Source organism: Oryzias melastigma, linkage group LG8, assembly GCF_002922805.2.
Source record: "Oryzias melastigma strain HK-1 linkage group LG8, ASM292280v2, whole genome shotgun sequence".
Taxonomy (NCBI): Eukaryota; Metazoa; Chordata; class Actinopteri; order Beloniformes; family Adrianichthyidae; genus Oryzias; species Oryzias melastigma.
Genome location: NC_050519.1, coordinates 3,294,557 through 3,313,660, shown reverse-complemented (window position 1 = coordinate 3,313,660; position 19,104 = coordinate 3,294,557). Strand labels below are relative to the sequence as shown.

The following is a 19,104-nucleotide window of genomic DNA, read 5'->3' as shown; positions in this document are numbered from 1 at the left end:
CAGTGGCAGTCCAGTGGCAGTGAAGTGGCAGTCCATTGGCAGTGCAGTGACAGTCCAGTGACAGTCCAGTGGCAGTGCAGTGGCAGTCCATTGGCAGTGCGGTGGCAGTCCATTGGCAGTCCATTGGCAGTCCATTGGCAGTCCATTGGCAGTCCATTGGCAGTGCAGTGACAGTCCAGTAATGCCATTAGAAAAACAGGTGACAACTAGACTGATCACCAGGCGGCAGAAGCTCTGGTTGGATGATGTGTAAATGCCACCAGCTGTCCGATAGATAAAAAGCGAGCCAGTCAAATGTCATAACCACCATTAAAAACAGATCAAAGGAATCCACCCGAGTGTTTCATCTCCATTTCATACACTTTCCCAACTGAAATCCTGAACCTTTTTCTACCTGCAGGTTCTACAAACTCCATGAGCGGAAGTGTGAGCCCATTGTGATGACCGTACCTCGTAAGGTACGGACTATTAAGAAACTTTTTTTTTAAACTTCAGGGAAGTTTCCTCAATGTTCCTCCTTTCCCGGCTCGTGTAGTCGGATCTGTTCCAGGAGGATCTGTATCCCGACACCATCGGGCCCGAGCCTTCAGTTGAGGCCGACGATTGGTTTGCAGGAAAAGACGGTCCTCCGGTTTTGATATCTCTAAAGGACGGCTTTGTAGCGACGACCAAAGCCAAGGAGTTCAAAGTTCACAAGAGTCTTCTGAAGACCACGACCGCTCCAGCGGGGAGTCAGCCAGACGCCAGCGGGGTGAGCTTAGAGAGTTTGTTCCTCGTTTCACATCGTTGAACTTTTGAAGACCTTAAATCCTAAATGTTTAAGGTCTTAACAGTTGCACTTTAATCATTACTGATGCTGTGATGTACGGAACTCCTAAAGGGACATTAAAGTAAAAAAAAAAGGAAATTTTTGTTAAAAAAAAATTTTGGTAAAAAAAAATTCTGGTTACTAACTGGTGTGTATTGTTGTGGAAACAAAAAAATGTTACTTACATTTTCTGAAAAAAAATACTTTAATCATTAGAAGAACAAAATAAATTTACTTTAATAGTTTTACATTTTTTAGGGAAAAGATGTGTACCTCGATTTTGTAGATAAATAAAACTTTTTTTTTTCTTTTAGTAAAACATTTTTAGAAAAAAAATGTTACTTTAATTTTTAGGGAAAAATTGCTTCTATTTTTAGAAGAACAACAAAAAAACGTTATTTCAATTTTTGAAAAAAAATTACTTCAATTGTTAGAAGAACAGAACATTTTATTTAAATTTTTAGCAAAAATTTTATCTCAATTTCTTTGGAAAAAGATTGACTTAAATTTTAGCAAAAATTTCAATTCTAAAATTTCAATTTCAATTTAAGAAAATTCAGTTTTTTGGAAAAAACATTTTTACTTACATTTTTAGAAAAAAAAATATTTATTAGAAGAACAAAATAATTTTACTTAAATATAAGGAAAAAATCTTCAATTTTTAGAAAAATAAAACTTTTTTATTTATTTTTAGGAAAACACTTTTACTTTAAGTTTTAGAAAAACATTTGTTACTTTAATTTTTAGGGAGAAAAATAGTTCAAATGTTCGAACAACGAAAAACTGTTTTTTCAACATTTAGGAAAAGAATTTTACTTCTATTGTTAGAAAAACAGAATTTTTTAACTTTAATTTTTAGGAAAAAATTTTACTTCAATTTTTTGGAAAAAAATTCACTTGAATTTTTCGGGAAAAAATACTTTCTAGAAGAACATATATATATTTTTTTCTTGGATGTCCCTTTAAGGGCTTCCTCGTATTGTTAGACTCTCTGACTTTCCTTCTTTAAACTTCAAAATACTTTCAGTCATTGCATTTCCCCATCTCTCCAGGAGGTGCAGTCCTTGAAGAAGGAGGTGAAGGACCTGAAAGCTGCGATAGAAGAGCTGACCAAGCGCGTGATGGAGCTGGAGAGCAACCATTAAAGAGGAAAGACGAGAAAACCAAACCAAAAATGTGGATGAAGAAGCAGGAGCTCGACCTGAAACTGCTGCTCGCTTTGGGTGGAAGTGAGACAAAGGGATAGATTAGGAAACATTTCCAGTTTGAGAATTCATTTATTTGATTCTAGTGACCAATTTTTACAAAAACAAGAAAAAAGTCCTTTTTTTAATATATGATTTTGTTTGAAATAAAGTCTTTCATGTTTTCAAAATGTCTGTTTTTCATTAAAAAAGCTCAAAAACCTGCATTTGAATTGACCAAACTTTATTCATTTTTAGTCAACAGTTATAAAAAATAAGATGTTATAAGATAAATGTAAGGGAATTTTATTAAAGATGCTTAAAAATCTGAGACAAAGATGCAAACAAATAATACAAACAAGGAAAAAACAAACAAGAATGTCTGTTAAGCCGCTTTAAATCCTTCTAATTCTAAGCTTAAAGATAATTATATTTGATTTTTATGTAGGCAGATGAGTTTCTGTGCTTTACACGATCCTGATTTTAAAGGATTTTCAGGATAAAAAGTCTTTCCTCCTTTATGACCCCATCAAGAGCAAAAAGGAAAACATTATGGATCTACTGGGAGTAAACATAACAAACTCTTAAAACATCTCCTGGGTTCCTCTCTGCTTCAGTCCCGTTCTCTACACGTAGTTCTTGTTGGTGGCGGGGGCGCTGTTGCTGTAGTACTTGGCGGTTCCCCCGGAGCCGCCGGATCTGGGCCGGCTGAAGCAGCACAGCAGACCTCCGGCCAGGAGCAGCAGCACGCCGGCGGCCCAGCCCAGGTAGATGCAGGCGCCCATCTCCCTCTTCATGGTGGCGGGGATCAGCGGGTTGTTGAAGTCCCTGACGGTGATGTGGGCGGACCAGCTGACGGGGATGATGACCAGCAGGCCGGCCAGCAGCAGCCCCACGCCGCCCACCAGGTTGATCTTGGGTTTGGCGTCCTCGTTCTGGACGCAGGTGGTGAAGTCGGCGCCGCAGAACATGATGAGGAGGCTGAGGGTGGCCAGCATGCAGCTGATGATGGTCATGGCGCGGGCGGCCTGCAGGTCGGAGGGCAGCACCAGGATGGAGTCGTAGTTCTTGCACTGCTGCTGGCCCGTGCTCTGCACCACGCACTCCATCCACAGACCCTCCTCGGAGTTCTGGGACACAAAGACGCCATTGGTCAGTCCACCGAACCACCAGAACCCTCAAATTCCTCAGAGAACATCAGTCATCACCTGAGCCGTCACAATGTTGGAGCCAATGAAGGACGACACTCTCCAGCGAGGAAGAGCGCAGGCCACCACCACGCCGAGCAGTCCCAGGACCCCGAGGGCCACGCACGCCATCTGGACGGCAGAGGATCCCATCTTACCAGAGCTGCGGAGGAAAAAAGAATTCATCAAATACAACAATTGATATTTGTGAGTGTTGTTTTGGTGGCTGCACATCTTCAGTGATCAGAAAATCACCGCCTCCAGCAACAAAACTGATCCTTAGAGCAACAGACACAAGTTCAGACAGGATTAGAGATCCTCACGTCCCCTCAGGCGCCGTGGACCACACCCTGAAGCAACCGAGTCTATTCTTAATAAAAAAAAGATCTCTCACTGTATCGATCATATCACAATAATCCACCCAGGATTGATTTGATGTGTTTTTTTCACGTTTCTTGGTCAAACAAGCAACAGTTTCATTCCAATTTTTACTTTTTTTTTACAAAAGAAAAAACAAATAAATTAATAATCATAAAATATTCTAAAGAAGCTGACTAGTTTTTTTTTGTTTTTTAAGTAGTTTTTCAATTTAAAAGTATCAAAAATACCTAATAACATTTTAAAATCAAAACATATTTTTTTACCATAAATTAAGCAAAATTTAAATCAATCCAAAAAAATGAATTTGAATTCTTTTTGAGAAACTAATCTAATTCTATATATCTGATGATTAAATATGTTTAACTGTCAAGAATGACTCTTAAATGTGTATTGTAAAATCCAAAGAACCAGGAAGTATTTTAGTTGATCTTTGTTTAATCTTTTTGCAAAAAGAGAGAGAGTCTGCAACAGAAAACCCGTCCAGAGAGGTCTCCGTCCAACGTCTCTGCCTCATGAAACCACACAAGCACTTTTATTGAACACACGGGACTTCCATGCATGGGTATAACGAAGTAATAATATCATCTAATATCAGCTAAAGGAGATCAATCCTACACTAGATGTTTCAACTAATCCGTATAAGGAGTTGTTTTGGAGCACAAAATTTAGGGAAATGAAAGCACAGCTGCTGAGCTCTAAATTTACAGCTTTAATGCCTTTTTTTAAGCTTTGTGAGTTTTACTTTTCTAAACTGTTAAATCTCAAAAACATGAATTTCTATTAGTTAACATAAAGAATTGTTTTTTACATAATTCTTGCAATTTTACTAAGAAAACCTGCATATTTTTTATCGTCTGATCCTTTCCAACACTTATTTAAGAGCTGAAAAAAATGATTTTGGAATTAAAAATTATCAAAGTTTGTCGCTTACCTTATCTTTTTTTAAAGATGCAAAAAAATGTGATGAAGTTTGAGCTTCTTTCCTTTCGTGTGCCGTTACAGATCCCGTTTTCTGTTGGATTGCAGAATTGTGTTGCGCTTAAACAATGACGCTATTTAAGAAGGATGGCAGGTGGAGGGAGGGGCTCAAATCAAGCAAGACCTCAAGAGTTGAAACCAACTAGTGTCGGCTCGCCCAGCTTTAACCATTCACAGGCCTGTCCAGTTAATTCATTTGGGCCAAAATACTGAAGAAGATGAGCTCTAATTTAGCTTTTAAATCAATAAATTCCTCTTATCAATCATCTTATCAAATAAAACCGTGTTTTTGAGTGTTGGGACAGCAATTAGGTGACTGTGATGCTAATTTCTCAATCAAAAGTTTCTACCACAACAGAAGTGAGTCAGCTGAACTCCAGACATTTTTTTTTTTTTTTATCATTCCACATAACAACACAAACAACTCCCAAGGAGATTTCCAATCCACCTGTCTGAGATCCACACCTTCTTCTGTTGAAACCATGATGATGAACAACAAGAAAGGAAGGCAGGAGGTGCTTCTTAGAGCCGTGAAAAGCTTTGTTTTATAGGTCAAATACAAAAGCCGGGATCATATGAAAGGAATGCACCCTTTCCTCACTACAGCTTTGAGTTGCATAATACGTTGAATTAATTTTAGAGGAGGTTGTGACGAGCTGGAGGTGTAAAAAATCATTGTTGCACTTTAATCTGTCTCTGGTACAATCATAAAATTGTTTTCTGTGGAGTTGATGTTTGTTTACGATAAGTGCACAGTTTAAAAGGTAAAAAATATAAATAAATGTGACAAAAAACACACTAAAATCAAAATTATTAAGTCTTGCACAATAAAAAAAGAAAAATATCTCAAAATAGTTCGATTTTCATGTGCTTTATTATTTAAAGTCGTATTTATGCCACTAAAATGAGAACAAAATGTACAATTTGAAATAAGAAAAACTTCCTAAATGTTAGTTTTTTACAATTCTAAGTATCAACACTAGAGGGAGCTATTGGAGCAACTGCTCACCGGTTTGAAAAAGTGATGCATTTACAAGTGTCATGGGCGGGGCCCACATTTTTGATTGAGCTACTCTCTAACCAATCATATCCGGACATTTGTGTTAGTAAATCTCCAACGGACCAATCGGGTCTCGATAATTGTTCGCCCCGCCCCCGATGCTGCCTTAGACGCTCGGTTGGAATGGCCCTGTTTTAAAGTTCCTGGGCAAAGAGCGGAGCGACCCGGCCAACCCCTTGGAAAGGGGCCAAGATCCAACTCAAAGAGAAGATATTTTCACTCTTTACATACAAGCAGCTTACGTGCCACCCCGGAGATAAGGTTTGGGAACATTTAATCTCCTGATTTTGGTTTTGTTGAGCTAATTTAACCCGAACAGTCGCGAATATGATTGAATGTTTAGCTTGTGCTACTTGGCTAGCCGCTAGCTAGCTAGCTTCGTTAGCTCAGTCCGATAAGCTCATTGATTGTTTTTCTGTCGCCGGTGCGACACATTCGCCAAATAACCGGCGTAAAAATACAACAAATGATTTTGACCACCAGTTAACTCTCCTGTCTTGCTCTGTCTGTGTTTGAATTCGAAGGCGCAGCACTTAAGAACCAAGGTCTTTGCTGCTCGATAACGTCGGAAAATAAGGAAAATGGCGGAGCCGGACAAATTAAACATCGACTCTATAATTCAACGTCTTCTGGAAGGTGAGGAGAGACGAGCTCACGGTTAACAAACCGGCCCTTTTCCACGCTTTATTGGGTTTGATGGCTGTGAAATGTGTGTAACATATTTACTAGGTAGGTCATGCAAAGTTAAATGAGGTCGCGCTGTGATCAAATAGAAAGTGATAAGTTAACTCTCAGCTTCTGTGGTTGGAAATGAAAACTTTCAAATGATTGACTTTTGTAATTCGGGGTTTTCTGGGATGTTGTTTGATTTAATTCTGGGCTTAAATCTGCGTCAATGTAAGACGTGAAATTGAAATAACAGTTTGTTCTCCTGAAGACTTTGGCTGGTTGACTTTACAGTGATTCCTGATGATGTGGTTTGACTCAAACTATTGCAAATTATTAGTCAAATGTGTCTATTTTACTGATTCAAAGTCAAAAACGTGTATTTATTCATATTGCAGTTTAGATTTTACTTAAGTTTGGATTCCTAGTGTGACTAATATAGTTAAATTTCTTATTTTTCTATCAGAATAGTTTTATAATGTTTTGTAATAACAAGTATGGTGCCTTCCTGGGGATTTATTTTTTAATTCCAAAGTGTAGTTTGCTGTTTTTGATGTAAACATTTAAAGTAAAATGTCCTTTTACCTAAATTTTATTGGATTATTGAATATTTTGCATTATTTTGTCATAATGTGACTACATTTTTTTAAAATGTTTTGTTATTTTCACATATTTATTTACAACCAGCACAAAAACTAACGGAAATTCATGTTGGCCACACCTAATTCATCCTGCCGAGATGCACATTGATGCATTGGCTGTACATATTTAAAGTTTAATTTCCATTAGTTGAATGTTCTCATTTGATTCATGCCCCTGGAGGAGTGGTGAGCTGCAGACCCAGCCGCACTCAGAAACCATTTGGTGGTTTAACTCGAGCCCTAATCATAACCTTAACCCTTCCTCTGGCCAGTCAAAAATGAAAGCCACTTTCTTTTTCAATAACTTTGCACAAACCTGAATAAATTAATCTAATATTACCCTTAACTTAAACATGCACTCTGCTTAAAAATTAATGTGCATCATATGCGTTTTAAATCTATGAATAATAAAGATATTTAACAGGAAGCGCAAGTAGATGAAGGCAAATGTACATCAAGTCGCTTAAAGAAAACAGACTTGACTGAGTTATTGTTATTTTTGTTATCTTGCGCTCATTTCTAACTTGTATAATTTTCACAAAATATATTTTTATGGAGGGTAAAATATTGAAAGTTCTTTAAGGTTTAAGTTGATTTATTTGGAATAATATTCCTGCCTTTATATTATTCATAAATGTGTTAAAAAGTTAAGGTTTTAAAGTTTTAAAAATTGGCATTCTGCTAGTTCTATGGACTATTTTGGCATTTGCTAAGATTTTTTTAGGCTGTTTTGGATTTTAGCTAATATTTCAGCTACATGCTAGCAGTTTTGGTTAACCTAATTTTTTTAGGCTAATTTAGCATGTGGCTAATATTTTAGCTGACTATCAGCTTCAGTGTTTTTAGCTATCAGCTTCAGTGTTTTTAGCTATCAATTTCAGCCTCCTCAGCTTACAGCATTCACACTAGTATTATTGCAGGAAAGGCTTTATCTCTAGTTCATAATTATGTTAAAAAGTTACTGTTTTAAGTTTTAAAAATGTAGTTTTAGAGTGTTAAATAAATGTTTATCCTGTTCGGCGCGCGACCTAAGGTGTGTTTTGGATTTTGGCTCCTTGTGAGGTTGAGTTTGACACCCCTGATATATATATATTGTTTTCCATCTCAAATGTGGATTAATCAGCTATTTGCCTCATCATTTTCAGTGTCTTGTGTCTATTTCTAATGGAAAATTTGGTATAAAAATATCTGTGACTGCTTCCATGAGCAACACGAAGTGTGTTTAGCAGGTCAAGTCCCTTTGTTTATGCTGTTCAGTGTAGTTTCCTGGCTGTCTTTTATTTTTGAACTGAAATTAAAGTGTGGTCTGCAGACGAAGAAGTGTTTCTAGGAGGAGAGATGAAACTTAGGCAGGAGGACGAGCTTCCTTTCTATACGTTTTAAAGGGTCAGACAGAACGAGCAACACGCAGGTTTTTTGATGTTTAGATATCGGAGAGAAAAAAACGTGTTATTACGTCTGGGCCATTTCAGATGTTTTTTAAAGCTTTTAGTAAATTAAAAAGTACCAAACCTCATAGGATTCAGACAACTGAATGTAAAGCTAACTAGGTGACGCCGTCCCGCATGCAGGCAAAAGCCACAGTTGCTTTTCGCTCATTGATCGTTCATCCTCGAACATCTCATGTCAGCACTCTGAAGGCTGGCTGCTCGTACGTCAGCGTGCGCCCACACATACTCCATGTCGTAGGCAGGAAGCAGGAGTTTTAGCTTTACCTGCTGAGATTTCACTGGAGCACGCTCGAGTTTCCACTAGTGGGATAGAACCTAAAAATGTTTCAGTCCTTTTTTTTTTAACATCAAATTTGATTAGTAATTCTGAATGTATTTTCTCCCTCCTTTCTCAAACAGAAATAACAAATGATGGAATATATTTAGCAACAATTCTTTTTTGATTTGGGAGTTGACCTGAACTCAAATACAAGCTGTAAAATAATGAGTCAGGTGTTTTGTGTAGCTCAAGCAGCACTTCTCACTTTCGATGGAGCCTCTGTTTCAGGTGTTGAAACAAATGTTTCATATTTTTGCGAGCGACAGCCTTCAAACAGATTTTGCAGCGTGCCGTTTGTTGCTCCAAGTCAGATCCATAGAAGTGAAGAAAGAGATCCTCCATTGTGAGAGACGGGGAGGCCAACCCGACTCTGACCGATGGAAGCAAAACAGAGCAAGAAAAAAAATCAGATTTTCACAAAAATGAATCTTCTTATTCGGCAAAATCGAATTAATCATTAAATTTAATTTTTATTGCCCTATTTTTCAATCTTTTCCTGATTCCCCAACAATTTGAATGATGAAAGGCTCAGATGCAATTTTGAGCTTCATTTTTTTTTTTTTTTACGTCTTCAATCATGAGAAATAAGATATTTTTTATTATAAATAAGGTTGTCTTGTAGGGCTGGGTTAATGAAATCGATTATTTGATTTGAATCGATTTAATCTTAACAGACCGATAATCAATTCATAAAAGTATAAATCAATTTGGCACATAAAGTGAATGTTCACTAGCTTGATGCTAACGTTTAATGGAATTTCCCATAGGACGGCTAATGCTAATGCTCAACCGACCTAAACAGACGTTGCTGATTAACTGAGCATCTTTATAAACTAACAGACATGTATTTTACAAACTTTTTTAAGGACATATTTGTGGTGTAAAACAGTTTTTTGCTCATATTTTCTTCTTCTTCTGGGATAAGGTTTAATGCTAGTGCAATCGCCACCTAGTGGCCAAACTGAGGAGAAGCAAAACAATGTTTACAATGTTTACAATGTAAATGATCTGAACATTTTTGTTGGAGTTTCTCCTTTAGAGAATCCATGTAACACTGTATAATAACTATCATTATTTCAGTAATACATTTTACAGTACATGAACTGCATATTAAAAACTAGTAGATTATTAATGTGTATAAATGTGTAAACTCAAAACTGAATTGAAGAATAGAAAAAGAATCTGAATTGAATCGATTCAAGCTTTTGTGAATCGAATTGAAAATAGAATTGATACACAGTCCTACTGTCTGTTTGCTCCGTTTCTCCTGTCTAGTCTGTAGAATCCAGTCAAAACTACTTTTTAGGTTCAAGATGTCGACCATTTTGCGTAAAAACACTCCTAATTTTAGAGCCTCCTCTGTAAACATGAGTGATAACGCGGTGCTGTAGTATCTTCAGACATCTTTTTGTTTTTTTGTGCCAAGTCACAATAAAACTGTGTTTTGAAGAGTGTAAAAAAAAAAGACAATGTTTGGAATGAAGATGTTTCCTAGAACCCGCCCTACCAGAAGAGTGTAACCTCAACCTTCAGTGTGTTTACCTTCTTATGTATCGACCCGCATGATCAGCCCGCGCTGAGCTGCTGGAGGTGATTGGGATTATACACAAATATGCCCGGGCTATAAAACTGCCTCCAGGCAGACAGCTTGACTTTGACTGTGGGGCTCGCTGAAGTGTTTGGGACATGGCTGGTCGTGCACCGACCACGATAAGAGTGTTTAACAAACAGGAGAAGACAGAAACGCCTGATAGTGACAGTATTTCTGTCTTAACTCTCTTGACCTTTCCTGGCTTTTGTGTTTGATTGCTCATTAGTTAACACTTCCATTATATCCATCTTTGTTCAAAAGCACCGCAGATTAAAGGATAAATGATGCCGCATCAAAAGATTGCCGTTTGATCCCGTGTCGCCTCCGTCTGCGGCGTGGACGGGAAGTTTTCTCTCCTCCACGCCGACTGTTTGGAAACCAAACCAATTAAACGTGTTTGGGTAATGAGCAGCTTCAATTGGATTACTTCCTTAAGTCTTAAGGGTCGGCACACTCTGGCAGCGTGTTATCGTGACATCACATAACCAGAATAACTGGCGTGGAGACGGAGCTGCATCTCCATTCCATCACTTCCGACTCTGAGCGCCATTCTGTTGTTTCTGTGATCCGTGCTGTGGAAATTCTTGTTTGTGTCCAGGCGATTGACTCACTGTTGCCCACTGACTGTGAAGCTAACTTTGGAGTGAACTCTGTCGAGGCTTAGCCTTTTCTAATCCAGGTTTAAAACAACAAGCCGCGCTGCAGTATTTATATCTGCTTTTCTCAGCCTTTTGTCGTCCCCTCACAACAGAGTTTTTCTTCCACTCTGTTTCTATTTCAGTGAATATTCACTTTTAGTTTTTGTCTTTTACTGCTATAATCGAATGCAGAGTTGAGTTTTATTCAGATCTGTCAAATGAAACATACAGCAATATAAAACAGAAATCTTAGTTTGATGCTGTAACAGCATGAGCTGCGTTCACACTCGCCTAGATAATGAAAAATGTCGTATTTAGTCAGTCGGATCACTGGAGCAGTTTTGTTCCCTTTAGAACAGGAGTGTCAAAATCAAATCGCACAAGAGGCCAAAATCCAAAACACACCTTAGGTCAAAGGGTCGAACAGAATAAACATTTAATGAACACTAACTACAGTTTTAAAACTGTAACTTCTTAACATAATTATAAACTAGATATTTAGCATTACATGTGATAATGTGAATGCTGAAGCTGAATTTGGTCGTTGAAGATGCTGAAGCTGATAGCCATCTAGAATATTAGCTAAATGCCAAATTAGCCTAAAAAACTATAACAGAATAAATTAGGTTAGCCAAAACAGCTAACATATAGGAAAAAAAATAGCTAAACTCCAAAAAATCCTAAAAAAATCTTCGTAAATGCCAAAATAGTCCAAAAAGCCAGCAGAATGCCAGCTTTAAAACTGTAACTTTTTAACATAAAAATGAATAATAAAAAGGCAGGAATATCATTCCAGAATAAATGAACTTAAACCTTAAATAACTTTAAATATTTTACTCTCTATTTTGTCAAAATTACTCAAGTTAACAATAAGCACAAGTTAACATCTGGCCATTATTAACAATAAACTAAAATGATCAGGAGGGCCGGATCCGGCCCCCGGGCCTTGACTTGACACATGCTTTAGAATCTCAGCTGTGTGATGGATCGGTTGGGAAAGTTTCTTCATTAAGCTGTATGTTGATGAGTGTGATTGTTGTTGTTGTTGTCCGTCATCAGTTGCACAAACTGCATCATTAGCAGTCTAGTTAAGTTCAGTTTCAGCGCCTACAGATCATCATAGTTGGGAAATGTTGACCCAATTTATATCATTTCTCAGAGCGTGTGACGTTTGAGTTTATTTCTGTTCGTTTTCTGACATTTAGAATTATAAATTAACTTTTTTTTCAACAATTCCGGCATCTTTTTAAGCAAAAATGACATTTAAATTATTTTCTTTTGTTTTTCTTGCAGCGTGCACATAAACAAATGCACGCATTCACTCTGTACTTCTCCAGAATCATTAATCCTAACAGAATTTCACTGCAGGCTTTAGTTGGAGTTGAACCGAACAAACAAACAAACAAACCAAGTCTCATGTCAGAAGTAGCTTAATGATGCGTCTGCAGTTTGTGCAGCATCAGCAACAAGAGGAAGTGGGTTTGCTTCTCAGGGTTAAAACGCCTTATTGAGGTTAAGCTAGTTTTCCACGGACGCTTTTTAGCAAAAGGTTTTCTGCCTGGTTGTGTTGTTGTCATGCTTGCAGCTCTACCTCTCAGTGATTGAAGTGTCCCCTGATATGGAGCTTTGACTGAACCGCTAACAGAATTTGACAGCATTTGGCTGGTGGGAGGTGTTAACTGTCCGGTCTGCTTTAACATTCCAGTATTGCATTTGGTTTTGTGTCTTCATGTCAATATTCTTTCAGTCCTCCTTACATCTGTAAGTGGAACCTCGTGTGTTTCCTTTAAAACGTTTTTGTTTTCTCTTTCAGTCAAAGGCTCTCGGCCAGGGAAGAATGTGCAGCTCACAGAAAACGAGATCCGTGGCCTTTGCCTCAAGTCCCGCGAAATCTTTCTGAGCCAGCCAATCCTGCTGGAGCTCGAGGCTCCCCTTAAAATCTGCGGTAAGTTCTCATCCATGAGTGTTGGTTTAACCGGGCCGCTGCAGAATCCAAACACCACAAACGGGCCTTTCTCATCACCTGCAGATGAGAGGAGAAATGTTCCCATAAACCGTCTCTCCAAGAGTTCTGTCGGTGTTAGGGATCATCCCAAGGAGAATTTGTGGCCAAAGCCCAATAAAAATGAAAACGTTTGACCCAATGGTAAATGGTCACTAAATGTTGAGCTTTTTATTATTTTTAAATGTTGCATAAAAAGCCTAGAATACATTTTAGGTGTGGTGTTCACATGAAGTAAATGTTTACATGTGAGTTCAGCACAGTTAAAAGAAATCCTGTCGGCTCTGGATTGTGTAACGGAGTTCATCGTCCTCCACAAGCCTCTGAAAGCAGATATCTGTGAACACTTTTCTGATTCTGTTTTCTTTTATCCTTTACAAACGTTTCCATCTTTTCAAATATGTTTGTCACCGACGGAGCTAGCTTTTCTTGGAGCTGTTTTCTTTGAGTTTTTTCAAGCACAACACAAACATTAGGGGATGAGTGCCTTCTTTACATTGAGAATTCAACCAAAAGCTGAGGTTCAATCTTAAAAATCAAAATACAAATATACGCATGTCAATCCAAGTTTCAATCAAAATCTCCTCTGACGGTGTTGTATATCAATCCAGGCAGTAGTTTTTCTGTCATCCATCAGGCTCTTCTGGGATTTTAGCTTTTAAACAGCAGATTAACACACAGATGCTGCAGGTTTTAGATGCAGATTGACTGTACAAGAGAACTGAACCAAGCAAAAGTGACATCATCCACAGAAAATGGTTTACTTCCAGCTCCAACCAAATGAACTCAATTCAGATCCCGTTTTTTGTGATACGAACGCCGCCATGTTGGAACCAGTGTCAGTAAACAGTGATTGATCCAAGTTGGTCCGAGTCGTCGTCTCTATGGCAACCACCTGCCAATCGGGATTGGGCTTGTTGGAAAGCCACACCCCCACCATTTGCCAATTGTTTTGAACATTGATCGTAGGGGCCAGCAAGCTCCACCTACTCTCATCGAGGCATCTGATTGGTCAATTTTATAACTTGAACTATAGGGAAAAATATACTGAAAAAATAAGGATTATCAAGAAAAAAAGAGAGCAAGAATGGTTATTCTGACTAACAACTGGATTTTGGCTTCTTAGAAGTTTGAAGCACCAGTATGCAGAATCACTGTCCAGTTCTCTTATACAGTCAATGCTCCCATCAGATGTGGGTTTTTTGTAGTCTGTGTTCAAATATTGTCAAATATTCACTCCAATCCTCATAGTTTATACTATTACAATGAGAGCAGGCTGGGTAATTTTAAACTCTTTAATACAGTGTCCGCTTTGTCCTGTATTAATGTATTGAATGGCTGTAAACATGATCACGGGAAGCACATATAGACCGTGTGGAGTTCAGTGCTGAAGCGGTTCACAGCCATAATCCTGCAGCTCAGTATGACTCATAAACGGACAGAGTCCCAACTGCTGCACAGCACCTTAAGACGGGGTCTGCACGTCAGATATTAGCTTTTTTTCTTTTCTAACAGTTCTTAAATACCCACTCTGATGGAAATGAAGGTTTTTGGTGTTTTTAACACGTTCTTATAGCTGTTTTCTCACGATTGAAGACTGTTGAGCCGCCGCCCGTAACAGGGATTGACTGCCTGTTTTTAGGTTCATAGCTCCTCTCTTTGGTTCTTTATCACGAGTGAGACTCTCGTGATCCTGATATTAATCTACACACATGGAATTGAAGTGAAACTGCCCTTCAATTATTTAGCCACGAAATAGGGACAGAAAATCGTGCTGTCTGCCTATTGAGATTCGCTAAACATCACTAATTAGATACACTCAGTTAGGACTTTAAAAAGGCATGAGATAAATCCATTGTAGATACCACCCAACTACAGTATGTTTATTTATTACAGAATAAAAACCACATAAGATAACCTTTCCACAAGCTCATGACAATTTCAGGCCTAAGTTTTTTTTATAGGTCTATTTATTTATTTATTTTTCACGTGATACACATACACTTTGAACACAAAAGAGAAGGTATTTATATTTATTGATGTCTCTCAGGCTTGCAGGTCTGGGGCTTACCTGGTGGTTGTTAGGTTGTCTTCAGTGGCGGAGGTCAGATGTAAAGAGGGAAAAAATCTATTTGGGTATGTCAACCCGTTCATTTACGACAGAAGGTTTGCAGAGACGACGTCGAGTCGAGCAGCAAAAAGAAGAAGTCCGGGCTCCTCACCCCCGAAGTGGGGGGGGGCACCTGTCGTGTCGATGACTGGAGAAGTCTACAGCATTCACACTAACGTTATCTGTGATAATGCTTGTGTGGATATATCAAGTTTTTAGTTCATTTAAAGCTAATGATGGCTAAAATGTGTGTTTTTTTATCCACTTTGTGCGTGACCTGATTAGTCGACTAATCTGAAAAAATTATCTGTGATTAGTCGACTAATCTGAAAAATTTATCTGTGATTAGTCGACTATTAAAATAACCATTTGTGGCAGCACTAATATTAAACTAATTAAAAATGGAGACCCCACTACAGTGTTAATTTGGGACTCTTCTTGGTCCCACATGATCAACAGGGTGAATGATTCCAACATTACATTTGCTGTTTATTTCTAAGTCGTCAAGCAAATGAAATCAACAACTTTACTTGTTTTTTCTTTTATATAATAATCTCATTTACAATAGTACCCTGTCTTGTTTTGTTCTTTTAGTTTCGTTTCAGGAACTTGACCTATAAAATGCTGTATATGTTACTTGTGTGATGTTAAAACTCAATAAGAACTTGAGTTAGAAACGATTCCTTTCATTTAAATGTAAACGTCTGTGGTTCAGATCGCACCCCGTGAAGGAAAGAAAGCGCTTCGGCGTGGATTAGAATTCGGATTGGGTCTGACTTCCGCATTCGGGGGGGGGGCTCTGGCTGTGTAGATGCTGCAGTGACATGCTGTAACTGATTTTTGCATTCCTGAGATGTTAGGAAACCAGGTTGTTGATTCTGTTACAAACCTGTGAACTCACACGTGACTCTCAAACGTAGAACCAGAATAACTGGCATCATTGGAATAGTTCAGCTTTGTTTGTGGCATTTTAAGATTAAAACGGTCTGAATGACTTTAAACTTTATCATTTTCAATCTCTGATGATGTAAAAAGGAGATCCACATGCTGGCAGTGAAGACAGTCTTCCAATTCCTCTTCTCTGCTGCCCCCTGCAGGCGACGTCCATGGACAGTACTACGATCTGCTGCGGCTCTTCGAGTACGGAGGTTTCCCTCCAGAAAGCAACTACCTGTTCCTGGGGGACTACGTGGACAGAGGGAAGCAGTCGCTAGAAACCATCTGCCTCCTTTTAGCCTACAAGATCAAATACCCAGAGAACTTTTTCCTGCTCCGTGGAAACCACGAGTGCGCCTCTATCAACCGAATCTACGGCTTTTACGACGAGTGTGAGTTCAACGGGCTCTCTGGAGGGGTGGGAGTGTGTTTCCAGGTGGTGAATGTTGTTTTTCTCCTCTTAGGTAAGCGACGGTATAACATTAAGCTGTGGAAGACCTTCACAGACTGCTTTAACTGTTTACCAGTGGCTGCCATTGTAGATGAGAAGATCTTCTGCTGTCATGGAGGTGAGTCCTCGACGAAGCTTAACGTCAGACGTGCACCCAGACACCCACCGACGCCTCTGGTTCCGTTCAGGTCTCTCCCCTGACCTGCAGTCGATGGAGCAGATCCGCAGAGTAATGCGACCCACAGACGTGCCGGACCAGGGTCTGCTGTGCGACCTGCTGTGGGCGGATCCGGACAAAGACGTGCTGGGCTGGGGCGAGAACGACCGCGGCGTCTCCTTTACGTTCGGTGCAGATGTGGTGGCCAAATTTTTGCACAAACATGACATGGACCTAATATGCAGGGCACATCAGGTACTTTACACTCTTAAAAACCTTCATTTTGTTCAAAGAATAGGTGAGTTTGAGGTCGTGCAGGCCGACGCGGCGCTGCGGCTGGATTACAGTTCATGTTGGGTAGTTTGAACTCTCACGCCAATCATCATGAAAATATTGCAGGAAAGAGCTGGAAATCTGGCTCTGTCTACATGACTACAAAACAATGCATTGTGGGAAACGTGGCAGTTCTTTTACTTCGACTGGATTCTGATCAGAAATAACTGAAGGAAATCTGCACTTTTGTAAGTCTTTCTGGAAAATGTAAAAATGAACAATATTTGAACTAATTGGTGGTTTTATGTGTTTATAGTTGACTTAAAAGTTAACATTAATTTGAATTTTAATAATTTCTGTGGGACAATAGAGATTAAATTAACCCAGCGGCTATTTTTCATCTGTTGTCCACAGACAGGTGTTACTTATTATTAAAAACATTCTAGTAAAGTTCATCCTAAGGAGACATTCAACAGAATGTTAAGGACATCCAGACTTCCTGTTCTCGTACCGTCTCGCTCTTGGCCTCCGTCTCAGGCGCCAGTCCCCGCCCCCTCCTGGTCTCTCCGACGATCCAGGCGAGGCGCGAGTCGTCTCAAACACACCTGTTGACAGTGAGCCTTATGAACGGATTAGTTCTGATTGTGTTTGGATGTTGAAGCATTTTCAGAGCTTTGTCAAAATGTCACTTTGTTTTTACAAGTTTGGTGTCGCTTTAGAAATGCTAACGGACAGTTTCTGTCACACGATTTACAGGGTTGGGAGTTAGCTCAGTTTTAGTGATATGTGGGCGTGTCCGAGTTCTTTACTACTCGCTATAAAGTGCGTTCACCATTTTCTAGTGCTGTCCGAATCTACCATTCCAAAATCGAGTGCACTAGAAATTTCCCAGAAATCCTTGCAAAAAACTAGCGTGCATCAATGCTCACTACATTAGCTAATGTAGACCACAATGCATTGCAGTTGAGCAGTTTTTGGAAAAAAAAAAAAATTACTGGATTGTGTTTTTTACTCATTACTAATTAGCTTTTAGCTATTAGCTGCGTCTCAGTGATGTTTATTACTGTTTTGTACATGTTGGAAATGTGTTTGGGTGTTCTTGTAAAAATACCAACGTGTAGTGGTGGCGGACAGTGTTTTTGTGCATTAGCAATATCAGTTTTTTACCATTTGTTTTTTTGTAATTCAGTATTCAATATCGGGAAGTCTTTGCTACGTGTTTAAAGAAGTTGGGAGTTAGCGTGGCCAATGTATTTATTTTGCGATATTTTATTAAAGTGCTAACGATCCTAACTTGTAGCAGTTATAGATTTTTTTTTTCTTACACATATCTAGCCAGGTTGGGAGTTAGCGTAGTCACTATAACATTTGTTTTTGCGATATATATATTTTTTTACATGTCACAAACAAGATTGGGTGTCAGAGTAAAAATGCTAAAGTGCAGCTGTGTTGATTTGGTTTTTGGGTTTTTGGGGCTTTTTTATGCGTTAATAATGAGGTTGGGGTTACCTTAGTCTCAGTGACTATTATTTTAGCAGTATCAGTTTTTTTGTTACGTTATTTGGGTCTCAAACATGTTTAGGTGTTCTTCTAAAAATGCTAACTCGGCTCATGTGTAGAGGTATCGGACAGTGTTTAACTTGGCGGTATCAGTCTATTTTATTTTTATTTTTTTTAAACGTGTTGCAAACAATGTTGTGTTCACAGGTAATACTAAAACACTAACATGACAATTAATGAAGTCTGACTTTTCTCTTTTGTCTCTTAGTCCGTTTTTTAAATGAAACCGATTCAAAAGTAGACTTTTATTTTGGTGTGAAAAGTACAAAACAAGACGCTGGGATCTAACTAGATCCGTCTTCTCTTCTTAATCCAAGGTGGTTGAAGATGGTTATGAGTTTTTCGCAAAGCGGCAGCTGGTTACTCTATTCTCCGCCCCCAACTACTGCGGCGAGTTCGACAATGCTGGTGCTATGATGAGCGTGGACGAGACGCTCATGTGCTCCTTTCAGGTGAGCCGCTCCGTCCTTTCCCTCCTCTTTTCCTCATGGAGCAAACGCCGACATGCCGTCTTTTCCAGATTCTGAAGCCAGCAGATAAGAAACTGTATCCTTACGGGGGAGGAATGGGATCGGGGCGGCCGGTGACTCCTCCACGAAATTCAGCCAAGGCTGCCAAGGCCAAGAAATAACCCCCGCCGTCTGAGGTCCCTCCTACAACGCGCCACCTCTGTCGGCCCAGTTCTTCTTCTTTTTTTTTTTTTTTATTCCC

At 39.0% G+C, this 19,104-nt stretch overlaps 3 protein-coding genes across 4 annotated transcripts in view; 2 read left to right on the top strand and 1 right to left on the bottom strand.

Annotated features, from left to right (window-relative positions):
• Nucleotides 1-2,138, top strand: part of coro1a (coronin, actin binding protein, 1A) — a 10,803-nt gene extending 8,665 nt beyond the window's left edge. The window contains exons 9-11 of the mRNA XM_024272062.2: nt 401-458; nt 536-751; nt 1,861-2,138. Coding sequence (XP_024127830.1) covers nt 401-458; nt 536-751; nt 1,861-1,953 — 367 coding nt within the window. The 3' untranslated portion in view covers nt 1,954-2,138. The remainder of the gene's footprint in view (nt 1-400; nt 459-535; nt 752-1,860) is intronic.
• A 192-nt stretch (nt 2,139-2,330) lies between these two features.
• cldni (claudin i) lies at nt 2,331-4,751 on the bottom strand. Of its 2 annotated transcripts, XM_024272616.2 has the most exons (3): nt 4,492-4,751; nt 3,201-3,342; nt 2,331-3,122 (listed from the first exon to the last, which is right to left on the bottom strand). In XM_024272616.2, exons 2-3 carry the CDS (start codon nt 3,330-3,332, stop codon nt 2,619-2,621), a joined length of 636 nt encoding a protein of 211 aa, XP_024128384.1. In that variant the 5' UTR covers nt 3,333-3,342; nt 4,492-4,751; the 3' UTR covers nt 2,331-2,618. The 2 variants fall into 2 exon arrangements, with proteins under 2 accessions (XP_024128384.1, XP_036069021.1); XM_036213128.1 differs by lacking the exon at nt 4,492-4,751 and having other exon boundaries at nt 3,201-4,102.
• Nucleotides 4,752-5,699: 948 nt separating this feature from the next.
• The window catches only part of ppp1caa (protein phosphatase 1, catalytic subunit, alpha isozyme a), a gene marked incomplete in the record, with an annotated part of 14,009 nt that continues 604 nt past the window's right edge, over nt 5,700-19,104 (top strand). The window contains 8 exon segments of the mRNA XM_024271553.1: nt 5,700-5,859; nt 6,123-6,234; nt 12,718-12,849; nt 16,114-16,344; nt 16,417-16,521; nt 16,592-16,815; nt 18,711-18,845; nt 18,914-19,092. Of these exon segments, the coding sequence (XP_024127321.1) occupies nt 6,180-6,234; nt 12,718-12,849; nt 16,114-16,344; nt 16,417-16,521; nt 16,592-16,815; nt 18,711-18,845; nt 18,914-19,024 (993 nt within the window).